Here is a 15,054-nt window from a genome sequence, read left to right on the forward strand (position 1 = left end):
TATTTATTTATTTATTTACTTTTAGAGCTGTTATTTATCTATTTTACAGGGAGAGAGAGAGGGAGCACAAGCAGGGGGAGCAGCAGGCAGAGGGAGAGGGAGAAGCAGGCTCCTCATTGAGCAAGGAGCCCGATGTGGGGCTCGATCCCAGGACCCTGGGATCATGACCTGAGCTGAAGGCAGACACTTAACCGACTGAGCCACCCAGGTGCCCCTGTCCCATCTCTTTTAGTCTGTGTTTTATTTCTGAAGTGAGTCTCTCATGGGCAGCATATGGATAGATTGTGTTTTTCTTATCCATTTAGCCAACATATCTTTTTTTTATTGGAGCATTTGGTCCAATATTTAAACATTTAAATATTTATTGATTGTTATGTACTTATTGTCATTTTGTTAATTGTTTTCTGGTTGTTTATGTAGTTCTCTCTTTTTTTTTTTTTTCTTGTATTCTTGTTCTCTTCTCTTGTGGTTTGATGACTTTTTGTTAGTTATGCTTGGATTTCTCTTTTTTTGTGTGTGTGTCTCTATTATTGGATTTTGGTTTGTGGTTACATGAGGTTTATATATAGCATCTTGGGTATACAGCAGTCTATATTAAGTTGATGGTAGCTTAAGTTTGAACACATTCTAAAACAGTATATTTTTTACTTCCTCCTCCACATTTTATACATGTGATGTCATATTTAATATCTTTTTTTGTTTTGTATATCCTTTGACTAATTTTTGTAGCTATAACCAGTTTTACTACTTTTGTGTTTTAACCTTCATACTAGCTTTACAAGGGATTGTTCTACTTTGTTTATTATATGTTTCTACCATTCAAATTTTTTCCTTTCATAATTTTCTTACTTCTAGTTATGGCCTTTTCTTTTCCACCTAAAGAAGTCTCTTTAACATTTCTTGTAAGCTGAGTTTTGTGGTAATAAACTACTTTAACTTTTGTTTGTCTGGGACACTATCTCTCCTTCAATTCTGAATGTTATCCTTGCTGGATAGAGTATTCTTGGCTATGGGTTTTTTTCCTTTCAGCCCTTTGTATATATCATGTCATTTCCTTATGGCTTGCAGAGTTTCTGCTAAAGAATCAGCTGATAGTTTTATGGGGTTTCTCTTTTATGTAACTATATGCTTTTCTGTTGGTGCTTTTAAGATTCTGTCTTTAGTTTTTGACATTTCAATTATTATACATCTTGATATGGACTTCCATAGGTCCTTATGCTTGTGGCTCTCTGTAATTTCTGGACCTGGATATCTGTTTCCTTCCCCAGATTAGGGAAATTTCAGCTATTATTTCTTCAAATAAGTTTTCTGTCCCCTTCTTTCTCTCTTCTCCTTCTGGTATCCCTATAATATGAATGCTATTATGTTTGATGTTATTGCAAGGTACCTTAACCTACCCTCATTTCTTTTATTCTTTTTTCCCCCCTGCTGTTCAAATTGGTTGCTTTCCATTACCATGTGTTCCAGATCACTGATCTGTTCTTCCACATCCTCTATTGATTTCTTCTAGTATATTTTCCATTTCAGTTGTTGTATTCTTCAGCTTTGACTGTTTTTTTTTTTTTTAATATTTTCTATCTCTTTGTTGAAGTTCTCACTGAATTCACTCACTTTTCTCTTAAGTCATTTGAGCATCTTTATGACCATTACTTTGTTCATCAGGCAGATTGCTAATCTCCATTTTGTTTAGTCTTTTTCTGTGTTTTTGTCTTATTCTTTCCTTTGGAATATATTCCTCTGTCTCTTCATTTTGTCTGACTCTCTGTGTTTGTTTCTATGTATTAGGTGGGTCAGCTACATCTCCTGGTCTTGAAAGTAATGGCCTTATTTAGAAGGCATTCTGTGGTGCTTTGTAGCACAATCTCCCCAGTCACCAGAACCAGGTGCTCCCAGGGTATCCCCTGTGTGGGTTATATGTGTGTTTGTTTGTTTGTTTGTTTGTTTGTTTTTGGCTGGGTTGCAACTACTATAGTCATGGTGGTAGATGGGGTTGGCCCTCAGCCCAGCTGGCTGCAATGTATAGCTGCAACTGTTGTGAATGCACTGGTAGGGAGGGCTTGTCTTGTGTACAGATGGATGGGAAGCTACTGCAGCTTTTATGGGCATGCTATTAGGCAGGGCCAAACCTCACCTTGGCTGTCTGCATCGATCTGCTGTCACTCTGTGGGTGCACTGATTGGCAGAGTCTGCCCCCAACACAGTTGGCCCAAAGGCCTGGTTGCAACTGCTATGGGTGTGCGGGTGGGCAGGGTTTACTCCTGGCATGGCTAGCTTAGAGGCCTCGCTGAAGCTACTGCAGGGATGCTAGTGTGTGCCATTAGTACCCCCTCTTTGGGATAGGATTTACTTTGGATGGGCACTGGTTCTAGTCAAGGCTACCTGCTGTGTGTGGCAGAGTGGAAGTCACTTTGGTTGGGGGGACACTGGTTCTGACTGAAGCTGCCTGCCAGTTATGGAAAGGTGAGAATCACTTTGGAGGTGTGCCTTCCAGGTTGGCAGTTTGGGTGGAGCAGGTCCACAGGGGAACTTTAAGACAGGGCAAGCTATTCTAGCAAGTTAGATGGAGAGTGTCAGAATTGTCTCCCACAAGTTTCTGACTATCTAGGTTGAGGGAGGGCAAGAAAAATGGTGCCTGCCAGCATTTCTGTTTTTGGAGAAAGCTTCTGCGGATCCCTGTCTGTCTGGCATGTATTGTAAAATTAGTCAATAAATCTCTTTCACATATTACCCAGGCACTTTTCAAATTCCTCCTTCTGTGCTGGATCTAGGGCTAAGTTATAAACCATCCTGGCTCTTTAAGGGCAGAGACTTGGTTTCCTATAGACCTTGGGTTCTCCTGGTGTTAAGTTCTGCCGATTTTCAAAGCCAAACATTATGGGGACTAGTTTTTCCAGTGCAGGACCCCAGGGCTGGAACTTGATCCCCTCACTCCTTTGTGTTTGTGATGTTCCTCCTGCTTGTCAGTCACTACACCAGGAGTTTGGTTCCTGACCATTTCCCTCCCACCTTTTTGGATATGACATTTTCTTAAATATTTTATCTGTGGAAGTTCTGTTTTGCCAGTCTTCAGGTCATTTTCACAGTGAGTTGCAATACATGTTGTTGTTGTTGCCTCAGTATATTCATGGGAGGAGATGAGTTTCAGGATCCTTCTGTTCTGCCACCTTCCCTTCCTAATCTGTTAAAGTTTTTTTTTTCTTCTGAACAACCAGTAATCTTCTTAGACATTAGACATGAAGCTATAGACATATATGTCCCTATAGATGTATATTTTTTCATGTATTTTTATGAAGAATGTAAACACAAAATTGTCTTGCAATTTGTACCCAGGTCACTATTCATAAATATGAATATTAATTACACAGAATTTTAAATGTTTTTTAAAATAAGGTCAATGTTCAATTGCTTTGTGTCATAAGAAAGTCATATGATAGGTTGTTGTTATAGTTTCTTGTTTCATATTTCCACCTAAGTGATGGAGGCCAATTATATCTAAAATGACAGATAAAAGGTGTGTGCAATGCATTTCAGTAGTTATAGCCCAATAAAGAAATAATGAATATCCTTTCATAGTATTAGAATAGGCAAATGTGTATTACTCAATTTTATACTTAGAAGATGGTGAAATTTATTTTTTGCAATATCTGCAAATTCTGGCAAGTAAACTATAAAATAAGGTAAATAGAGAGAGCTGCTTTTTGTAAAGATGAGGGTCATTAAATGCAAATGACAGATTAAAGTGACAACTGAGAACAGATATACAATAGCCACTCTTACACATGTTCAAATTTCATTAAGTTCAAAGTGTCAATTCATTTTTGTATATTTAGTCAAGCTTCTTCTAAATAACTGCTTAATCACTTAGTTTTTAGTAGAATAATTCACCTAGTCAAATATATCCTTTTATTTTAAATAGAGTTTACATTAAAAAATTATGCAGAGGCATCCATACACATGGACATCATGCCCTCAGAATTTTCAAAGATCAAACTCACATCAGATAGAAGAGAATCATAGCATCTGTATTCCTTTGGCCATGATAATATAATAATGTATATATTTTTTCATTTGAGGTTTATATACAAATGATGTGGGAGTGGCTTGATATATGTTAAAATAATTATTACTTGCAGGAATAAGTAGTTGGTTATATATATGTTAACTATTAACAAAAATAGCTTTCACATAGCACATTATAATTTGCCATGTATTTTAATGAAGATAAATACTTATGTAAAGAAAAATAGGAAAGGTTTTATAGCCCCATTTTCCAGATGAAGAAGCTGAGTCCAAGAGGCCAACTATCTCTGCTAAGGTGACAAAACTAGTAAGTAGTGAAGCTGAATATAAACAGATGTTTCCTGATTCTTTTTTTTTTTTAAGATTTTTATTTATTTATTGAGAGAGAGAGAATGATAGAGAGAGAGCATGAGAGGGTGGAGGGTCAGAGGGAGAAGCAGACTCCCTGCTGAGCAGGGAGCCCGATGCGGGACTCGATCCTGGGACTTCAGGATCATGACCTGAGCCGAAGGCAGTTGCTTAACCAACTGAGCCACCCAGGCGCCCAGATGTTTCCTGATTCTTAACATAGGGTTCCTACTCTACCACTCCTAAAGGCCACCTGAACTTCTGCTTATAGCCATGATGAAGTAACAGGAACAGGATTTACCCTCTTATCTTAAATATCTAAAGACAAACAAAAAAGTCAAAATATATATGAAACAATGGATTTCAGATATTCAGCAAAAGGCAGCACAAGACCATGATTATTGAGAGAAGGGAAACAAAATGAACCCTATGGGTGTCTCAACTCACTGCCTGAAAAAAGTATCCAGAGCACAACCAAAGGAAAGTGAAGCCAAACAGACTGGAATTCTCTCTGAGTTGAGGAGACAGAGTTCAGGAAGAATAGGGTGGCTAGAATTTGAGGGACAATACTGGAGAGGAGAAAGCTCACATAGAGATGAAAACTGCACATTGAGAAAGCTATGGAAATTTATAGAGGGACTCCTCAAGTCTTTAGCTAAATACTAATCAGCTCCAGTGTGTGAAAAAACTACTGAGGACAAGGAAAGAACCATTAGAAAGGATCAGGCAAACAATCCTCATAGCTCAAATAGGACCCCAAATTGTTTACATTCCCAACAGCCAGACCGGAAAACCTCATATTTTATGGGGCATCTAGGATGCCTGATCCTTTCTACACAAAGATTTATTTGATATAGCACTAAAAGGACAATCTGTAAAAGAGAAAACAGTGATAAGTTGGACTTCAGCAAAATTAAAATCTTCTCTGTGAAATACACTTTATTTTTTTGAAATACACTTTAATAAAATAAAATGGACAAGCTACTAACAGGGAGAAAATACTTGCAAATCATATTTCTGATAAAGGACTTGTATCCAGAATATGTAATGAACCCTAAAAACTCAATAAAAAGTAAAAAAAAAAAATCCAGTTAAAAAACTTGCAAAATATTTGGACACTTCTACAAAGTAGATATGTAGATGGCTAAAAAGCATATTAGAAAATGCTTAATGTCATTACTCACTAGGGAAATACAAATTAAAACCACAATAATAACATACAATTATAAACCTATTAGAATGGCTTATTTTTATTTATTTATTTATTTTTAAAAGTTTTTATTTAATTCCAGTTAACATACAGTGTAATATTAATTTCGGGTGTACAATTTAGTGATTCAGCATTTCCATACAACACCTGGTGCTCATCACAAGTGCAGTCCTTAACCCCTGTCACCTATTTTGCCCATCCCCACCCACCTCCCTTCAGGTAACCATCAGTTTGTTCTCTAGAGCTAAGAGTCTGTTTCTTAATTTGCCTACCTTTCTCTCTCTCTCTTTTTTTTTTTTTGCTTATTTGTTTAGTTTCTTAAATTCCACATATGAGTGAAATCATATGGTATTTGTGTTTCTCTGACGAACTTATTTCGCTCAACATAATACTCTCTAGCTCCATTCATGTCATTGCAAATGGCAAGAATTCTTTTTTTTATGGCTGAGTAATATTCCATTGAATATATATACCACTTCTTCTTTATGCATTCAACAGTTGATGGACACTTGGGCTGTTTCCACAATTTGGCTGTTGTAGATAATGCTGCTGTAGACATTGGGGTGTATGTGTATCCATTTGAATTAGTATTTTTGTATTCTTTGGGTAAATAGTAGTGAAACTGCTGGATTATAGTGTAGTTGTATTTAATTTTTTAAAACATCTGATAATTGGGGCGCCTGAGTGGCTCAGTTGGTTAAAGGTCCAACTCTTGATTTTAGCTCAGGTCATGATCTCAAGGTTGTCTTGAGATAGAGCTGTGCATCAGGCTCTGTGCTGAGTGTGGAGTCTGCTTAAGATTCTCTCCTTTCTCCCCCCGCCCCCTTCTCTCCCTCTCTAAAAAATAAAAATTAAAATATCTGATAATAATAAATGCTGGTGAGAAAGTGAAAAAACTTAAACTTACATAGAATATTGGTGAGAAAGCAAATTTTTACAGTCACTTTTTTTTAAAGATTTTATTTATTTATTTGAGAGAGAGAGAATGAGAGAGAGCACATGAGAGGGGGGAGGGTCAGAGGGAGAAGCAGACTCCCTGCTGAGCAGGGAGCCCGATGCGGGACTCGATCCTGGGACTCCAGGATCATGACCTGAGCTGAAGGCAGTCGCTTAACCAACTGAGCCACCCAGGCGCCCTACAGTCACTTTTGAAAACTGTTTAGTAGTTTCTTATAAAGTTAAATATACACTTACCATATGAAATCCCACTCTTAGGTATTTACTCCAGAGAAATGAAAAGACATTTGCAGACAGAAACGTGCACACAAATGTTTTTTTTAATCAACTTTATTTACAGTAGCCAAGAACTTGGAAATTTCAAATGCCTTCCAATGGCTAAATGGATAAACTGTGGTATGTTCTATGCAATGGAATACTACTCTGCAATAGAAAGGAGAAAACTACTCATACAGACAACACAGAAAAATCTCAAATGCATTATGCTGAGCGAAAGATGTTAGTCTAAGAGGAATATGTACTCTATTTTTCCATTTATATAGCATTCTTCAAAAGTCAAAATTATAGAATTGGGTTAGTTGTTGCCCAGGGCTGGGATGGCTAGAGGATTTAATTATAAAGGAGCAGCATAAGGGAATTTTTTTGGAGTGATGGGTCTGTTTTGTATCTTGGTTGTGGTGGTAGTTTCATTAATATATATGTTTGTCCTAACTCATAAAACTATAACAAAAAGAGTGAAATTAACTATATATAAATTTAAAAGTGAATAATAATAACGGATAAAAAGAGCAATACTAAAAGAGATGTATTGGTCAAATTAAAGACATTCAAAATGTTTTATTAACCTAGGTGCAACTCTTTGTAAACAAACAAACAAAAAATCAGTGGTTTTCCTAAAACTGAAACTTTTAATATTGGAAAGAATGTGTTATATTTGACTTGGTGATGATTTTATAGACCCAACCCATTTTTATAATCAGTTTTCCAAGAATGATACTTAGGAGTAAAATTTTTTGATATTTTTCAAACGATTTAAGACATTATTAGGGCATTACTAGATCTGGGCTTATGTATGACATCAGATGTATAAGAAAAATATTATGTAGAAATTCAGCTGAAATGTTCCCATGTGAAAATATGGCCTAAGCTATGTGATACTGCTAAGGGGAAGTCATTCTTAGAAGCTTCATTTTTCAAGTACTCCTGAGGCAATAAATTTATAACATTTTACTCATTGCTCTGCTTGTTTGAATAGAACACACTGAGCATAATCCTTTCAGTGGTTCAGGATTTTTATTAAAACACTGAATCCTAAAGCTGAGAGCAACCTGAGAAATCCCATATCTGAATATGATAGATAAAGTGAAGGGCGTAGTCATACTTACAAATATGTTATAACGATAGCATGCTTTACAATTTAAAAAAAAAATGAGCTCACATATCCTAAATTATTTGTAAAAACCAGACTGGTAGGTAGAACATGTCGTATATTCTAGCATTTTACAAATTAGGAAATAGAGGGTCATAAAAATTAAATGACTTACACACTAGTCCACAGTGGAGCTAAGTGTAGCACACAGGTCATCTTATTCCTATGGGCTGTCATGTCCTAAGTGAGTGGCACATTGCAAAGAGTATTAGATTAGTAAATCTTGGGGTAAGGCTAAATGACTTTTTATTTCAGTATTTAATTCCTTAATTCAGTTACCCTCCATACCTCAACCCAACAAACTTCAATTTCCATGAAACCAATAGCTTGCCCTTTTATTTCCACAGAAATAAGAACCCAACTTTTAAAATGAAGGTTTTTACAATTCTCTTCCTGATTTTTGTGTAAATGATCAGTAACTTTGTCTATGCAGTCATTCAATATCTTGCCACTTAATAGACCAAGATAACTAGGGTAGGTAGAGATAATGACAAGTTATCTTGCTTATAAGGTTTTATCTAGTGTTGTGATGAAGAATAAATGTCCTATAATTTGAAAGAAAAACATTAGATCTCTTGAGCGAGGTGGCCTTCCTGCTATTGCTATGAATTTAAGGGAAAAACTAAAAAGGTCACAGCATTGTCTACTGTCAGAATGTAGACTTCAGAAATCGTTTAGTACTCAGCATCTATATTTGGCTATTAGTATCAGTGAAGAAGAACCTGCTGTGTTTTTTAATGCTTATATCATACTTGAGTACATGTAATTGTTGTAGCTAGCCAATAGGTAAACATTCGTATATTTTACAGCAGGTATTGTCACACATGAGGATCACTCATATCTTGTACTCTAGGATTTTTTATTTTTGTAGTTACAGCCCTGCAGAGAAGGATCAGAGCCATTACCCTCATTATGCATTAATGAAATGGAAGTTTATGGCCCTCCTCAGAACTCATTCCAAAAAACCTTGCTTCTAAACCCACACCAGATGACATATTTTAGGTATTTGCCCTCTGCCTCCCAGCTCCTCTCTTGACTGTAGCTGAATTATTTAGGAAAAGGAATCCCAAATTGCTGTGAAAGGTGACAGCCATGATAGTAAATGTTGCTTTGATGGATATCATCACTACCCTCTGGCCCAAAAATTCTTTAAAATTTGGTCACACTGCAGAATGCAATCCCCTTCAGAAAGTAGTGGAGTTACTTTGTTCCTGAAAGTTTCAGGAAGAAACTCTACTCATCTTTCCTGTGTCCTCTCCCACATCTGATTTTCTCTAATTGGATTTCTTAACATTAGATAAGAAGATGTTTGTGTGGGCAAGAAAATAAGTCAGGTGTACAAATGGCAATAGACAGTTATATGGCTGTCTTTAATTTCTTTATTGTTCAACATATTCAGAGAAAGGAACATTATTTTTATTTCCACATCAGTGTACTTGGTTGTTTCCATACCCAGTATACTAGAATGCTTTCTGTTTGGTTTGGCTTTTAGTGTTTCTGTTGTTGCTGTTTTCCTAATTTTGAAGGGACAATTTCCTTGGGAAGGGTTTTCTTTCTGTCAGCTTTTAGGAATGACAATTTCAGTATGAACACTTCTAATAAGAACCAGAAGTTGCCTTAATCTAATTACAAGGGTTCTTTTTTATAAAATGCACTACTAGAATTCATCCTTTTTAAGAAAAAAAGAGTTTGACCTGCTTTTTATTGTGAGTTTCACAGGTTGTTTTCTCTTAATATTAAACACTTTGTGTATTGGCAGAAAGGATAAAGTACATTTTTAAATTTTTTTTGTATAATTATGATGCTGTCAATTTAATTAAAAGTACATATTTTTACGTGGTTTACTTTTAGTAAAATGCACATGATTTTGAACTTTGATTTATATACTGTAGTTATTAAAATAATTATTTTGGTTAGTATTGCCTAAAGCAGAGATATTTTGAGTCACCAACACTTCCTGTTTATTTTTAAGCTTTTTAAGAGAGGTTTTGTTTTAATATGTATATGAAGAACCCCTTTATTCAAGAAAGGAAAAATAAAAGCCATCCCTTTGTTTCAGACCACAATTTCTGGCTGTAAGACATATGCCAGATGCCTTGTTTGACAAAGAACAGTGAGTGTTCCTGTTGATAACTGACCATGAATATATGGCTACCACCATCTCTGGCTTTACTAGCCATAAATATTTATTTCATCGAAAGAACCTTTATTTCCCAATGTACTGACACTAACCAGATAGGGTTTTCCTCTCTCTCTCTCTTTTTTTTGTCCTTAAAGTTGTTACTTTTTCTGAACAAATTTAATAAATGTTTGCATTATATATAATTTTCAGTTAGAACCTGTTTCCCTTTGGCACACAAATTATTACCCATTACTGGGAATTAGTTCAATTAAATAAATCTTGCAACTTTGAAGCGCTGAAACTGTATAAAAAATGGAAGCATGCAAATTCTGCATACACCCAATTCTTACTCCAATTTTCAGAGTATCTTCTTTTATTTTTAGATGAATCTACGTTCTGTATTTACTGTAGAACAACAAAGGATTTTACAGCGTTATTATGAAAATGGAATGACAAATCAAAGTAAAAATTGCTTTCAGCTCATATTACAGTGTGCACAGGAGACTAAGCTGGACTTCAGTGTAGTCAGGGTAAGTATTGAGGTCGTAATTCTTGAATTTATAGCTTTTTATAAGTGATAATTGCTTAACACGAGAAAAATCATCAGAGTATGGAGTCCTTAACTTTATAAACAGTTTCATTTCCCTGGTATAAAAATACTACTTTTTAAAAAATAATAGGTAGAGCTAATCATTTAGTATGTATTTGTTTCTGTAAATACCTTGAAGACACTAAAACTTTTGCATCATAAACATAGCTTTAAAAACTCCCAATCCTTTGAACTAATGAATATTTTTAAGATTAGTTGCTTATCCTGTGCCTTCTTTAAACCCAGGGTTAATCTGGAGATAACCCGCCAAAATGATATCAGTAACACAGACATTTACCAAGGGACTATCGTGTACCTAGCATATTTTCTTGGTGTATTTGAACTTTTTTATCAGGCATTTCTGACTTCAGTATTTTTGTCTTTTTAAGGAAAACCTGGCTTTTTTTATGAACACCCACTCCTTTTTCTAAGTAAAATGCATATATTTTAGTGGGTTAGTTAATGAATAGGAAACAAGAAATCCCACGGGAGGAAATTTTCCTTTATCAAAACCATAGTAATTCAGCTGTAAAAATCAGAGCCCTTAAACTTCTGTGAAAGGCAATGAGAAGGTGATAGAGAGGAGACAAGAGATAAATCTAACAGAATTAGTTACAGATTTTATTGAGTGCATAGGTCCTTTCATGTGTGTCTGAACATGGTACAAATACTCCTGGCTTGAAAACTTATGGATTCAAAGATTGGCAACTTTCTCATCCTTGTCATTCATTAGGCTAATTTGTCAAAGAGAAAGGACATCTGTTTTTAGGTTTATGTTTCTTTTAGAGGAACTTTCAAAAGACCCTAAATATAAAAAAATCTCTTGATAAGCAGAATTCTTTGGAAAATCTATTTCTTAAAGACTAAAGGATATATTCACCTTTGAAAGGGAATTATGACACCAATTCTAGGGGCAAAATATCACAGGATACCAGTTTTTCATGTGCTGTGATCAACCATTATATTCAGATTCGTGTAAGAATTAGAAATATCTTCTATTTATAAATTCCCTCTTTGAATTTACAGCTCAATTTTCTTCTTTACTATGAACCCTAGACTTTTTAATGTTTTTTTTTTTTTTTTTGGTACCAGATTTGGTAAAATTGTGCATAAGATAAGAGAAAGTATGTTTTAAGGTCAAAGGTTGTCCTTTTAGTAAATTCAAGTCCCTATTTCCCCTTAGTAAATCTCATAGAAAAATGTTTAATTTCTTAGAAAAAATAAATGTGTAATATTTCAAATTGATGAGATGGGTTTTATAAGTACAAACTCATTTTTTGGGAGTAAATTTTTTTCTTTTTTCCTCTTATTTCTTCTTCTTTTTTTCTTTTATTTTACCATTACTTAAAAGTGAAAAGCCTTCTCAGACAGCTGCTTATGGACTATGTGACCTTTCGTATTTCCAGTTTGTTATTGCAATTTCCCCCCAGTAACTTACTTGATTGTACTTGAATATTGACAGTGCTGAAATACAAGGATCTATATTTATGCTCCAAATGGTATGAAATCTAAAACAATTAGAATGAGGGAAATCAATTCCTAGATTGTAAACTTACAAGTAAAATATTATTTAAGTTTTAAGGAATTGTCTAAAACAGATTCATTCTCTCTGTTCTAAAAGAGTGTAAGTTGTATAGAAATTCAGTCTCCCTAATCTAAATTCCAACACAATTTTGGTTGCTTTCTCCAGTCTGAGAAGAGAGTTGTTTATAGACTCATCATTCTATAACCTCCCCTGCCTTCAATATTTTGCTAGGTCTATATGTTCTACTTGAAAGAGACTTTTCTTTATTATTTTAATATAGTATTTGTTGTGTTTTTCCTCAGAACCCTCCCATGGTACTGAGAACCTGATCCCAATGTAAAATGAACTTAAAAGGCTAAAACATCCATGCAAAAAATAGAGTAAATGAACAGAGAATCAAAGAAGGAGGTATAGAAAAAGGAAAACATGTTTGGAGACAGTGAATTTCATTTGATCTTAGCCAGAAGGCTGAGAAGCAATGGAGACTGAATTTCAAAGAGAGAATTAAAAGAGAATTTTATGAACTGGTGACCTAATGTCTTTCTTTTTTATGTAGTATTGCTTTGTTAGCTATAGACCCCAAATTCTCATCATATCAATTTTGTTTGACCCATTTTCTCTCTCAACAAATGAGGCATTTGGAATGAGAATCATTTATATTCTACAAGCACTGGTAATTTTTGGATCCTGTAACTGAATGGCTTTAAGAGAAAATTAATTCAGTTATTGGGAATGCTCAGGCAATAAATTTTCCTTATTTTCAGAATTTTAAAAATATTTCTTAAGTATACCTTTTCTCACTTTAACTTCAAAGGAAAATATTGAAAATCATTGAACCCTTATTTTTTGACTCAGAGTTTCATTATGAAAATGAATTATTGCATTGTGCTATAAAGTAATAATGCTCATAACATGGTAAGCTATATGGGGTGATTTTCTCCTTCACTAAAGAACTCCAAACTATTCAATTATTTCTCATATTAATTCTCTTATGTTGTTTCTTCTCCTTTTTATTGAGCAAAATTTCATGGACATTCTGTTTCAGTGCTATCAAGTTGCCTCCAATAGCAATCTCTGTCACCAATGCTCTGCTTATTTTGTTATTTCTAATTTGTTATAGATTAGAATACCAGATTTGGTGAAATCCTATATAAACTAAGAGAGAGTGTGTTTTAAGGTGAAGGGTTGTGCTTTTAATAAGGTACATGTATCCTCTGATATCTGTGTTGGCTGTGTTCTGGACAAGTGAAATTGTTAGATAGCTGAGCTTCATATGCACATGATATTCTAGTGCATTTTACTTTTTTATGAGTATGTAATTTAAATATCTAAAAACTATATAAGTAACTATATGTAGAAATATATTACAAATTTATGGCTTATTTTAATAGTTTTACAGTCCATTATATATGTGAATGATTACAGTTCATTATATATATTACAGTTCATTATATATACATGAACTATTAAAATAAGCCATAAATTTGCAATTCACTAAGATCACTCTTAAACTTCCTGCATTAAGGTATTTATAGTAATGAGATCATTTATTCGTTTTCTTAGAAATATTGCCCAGAGCTGCCCTCCAGATGTAGTACTTCTTGAGTTCAAATGTTACAAATTCACTATGCTTGAAAGTTGTTAAGTGTAATGATTGTACATTTTTTAAAACTATGAACAAATGCATTATGCTTCCTATGCATATTTTACATACTTGAAAAGCCATGATACAGTAACTTATTTTGAATATTTGTAAAATTTACCTTTTTGAACCATACCTTGAAATTATATTTATCCAAAAATATTTCTATTTAAATATTTCTTTTGAGTATATATTTTAAAACCTTTCACTTTTTCTACTCTGCCTCCTTCTCCTTTGACATTTATATTTATTTATCCCTCTGCTTGTAATTCTCACCTCTGCCATTTAGTATAAAACTAAATTAGAGTGAGTTTAAAATTCCCATAGCCTCATGTGAAGCAAAATTGAGCATCTACATCTCTGGAACATTTTCCTTGTTAGAGAAATACTAATTATAAAAATAAAATGGCCAACAAAGATGACCATTTCAGAAGTTTCTTGCCATAGTGGAAGGAGAATGTGCTTTGAGGTCAAGTAAAATTGATTTTGAATCATTGCTCCATCACTTGCTGACAGGATATCCTTCTATAAGCTAGTTAATATTTCTGAACATCAGTTTTTTTCATTTGAACAATTAGAAAAAATAATCAAAGAAGCTAACATATATAAAACATATAATGGGGATTCAATACATGTTAGCTTTTATTTATAATATTACAGCAACATTAATGTTGTATATTTTATAAACATCAAAAACAGAAATTTTTGTGGTCTTCAAAAACACATCACATAAAAGTTAACCAAATACACCCTGCACTATGTTTGTGAAAGGCTAGTTTATTTAATATTTTCCCTTATTTTATTTTTTAAAAAATTTGTAATAGATTAATGTGTTTTGGTAGTTTATAATATGGTATGCATTTTAAAATAGTTATAAAGTTTACTGATCACATTATGGAATGTAATATTTCTTATTGCATATTTCTTATTGTATAATCATGATTCAGTGTAATACTACTAAAGTACATATGTTGTAATCAAACCTGAATGCCAACCTCTTGTATTATTTTTATTAATAATGATTTTTCTGTTTATAAAAGTAATACACATTTACTATATAAAATTTGGTAAATAGAGAAAAATATAAAGAAGGAAATAACTACCATAAATTAATGACAAACTGGGAAAAATATTTGCAACTTGTGACAAAGTGTTGCTATCTCTAGTAAAAAAATTGCTTTTATAAATCAGTTTAAAAAGATAAATACCCCA

At 33.9% G+C, this 15,054-nt stretch overlaps 1 protein-coding gene across 1 annotated transcript in view; it reads left to right on the forward strand.

Annotated features, from left to right (window-relative positions):
- The first annotated feature begins 9,056 nt into the window (after positions 1 to 9,056).
- HDX (highly divergent homeobox) overlaps positions 9,057 to 15,054 on the forward strand; it is a 184,032-nt gene continuing 178,034 nt past the window's right edge. The window contains exons 1-2 of the mRNA XM_081809325.1: positions 9,057 to 9,155; positions 10,470 to 10,616. Coding sequence (XP_081665451.1) covers positions 9,057 to 9,155; positions 10,470 to 10,616 — 246 coding nt within the window. The remainder of the gene's footprint in view (positions 9,156 to 10,469; positions 10,617 to 15,054) is intronic.

This window comes from Leptonychotes weddellii, chromosome X (genome assembly GCF_054177405.1).
Source record: "Leptonychotes weddellii isolate Sample4059 chromosome X, ASM5417740v2, whole genome shotgun sequence".
In the NCBI taxonomy this organism is placed as follows: Eukaryota; Metazoa; Chordata; class Mammalia; order Carnivora; family Phocidae; genus Leptonychotes; species Leptonychotes weddellii.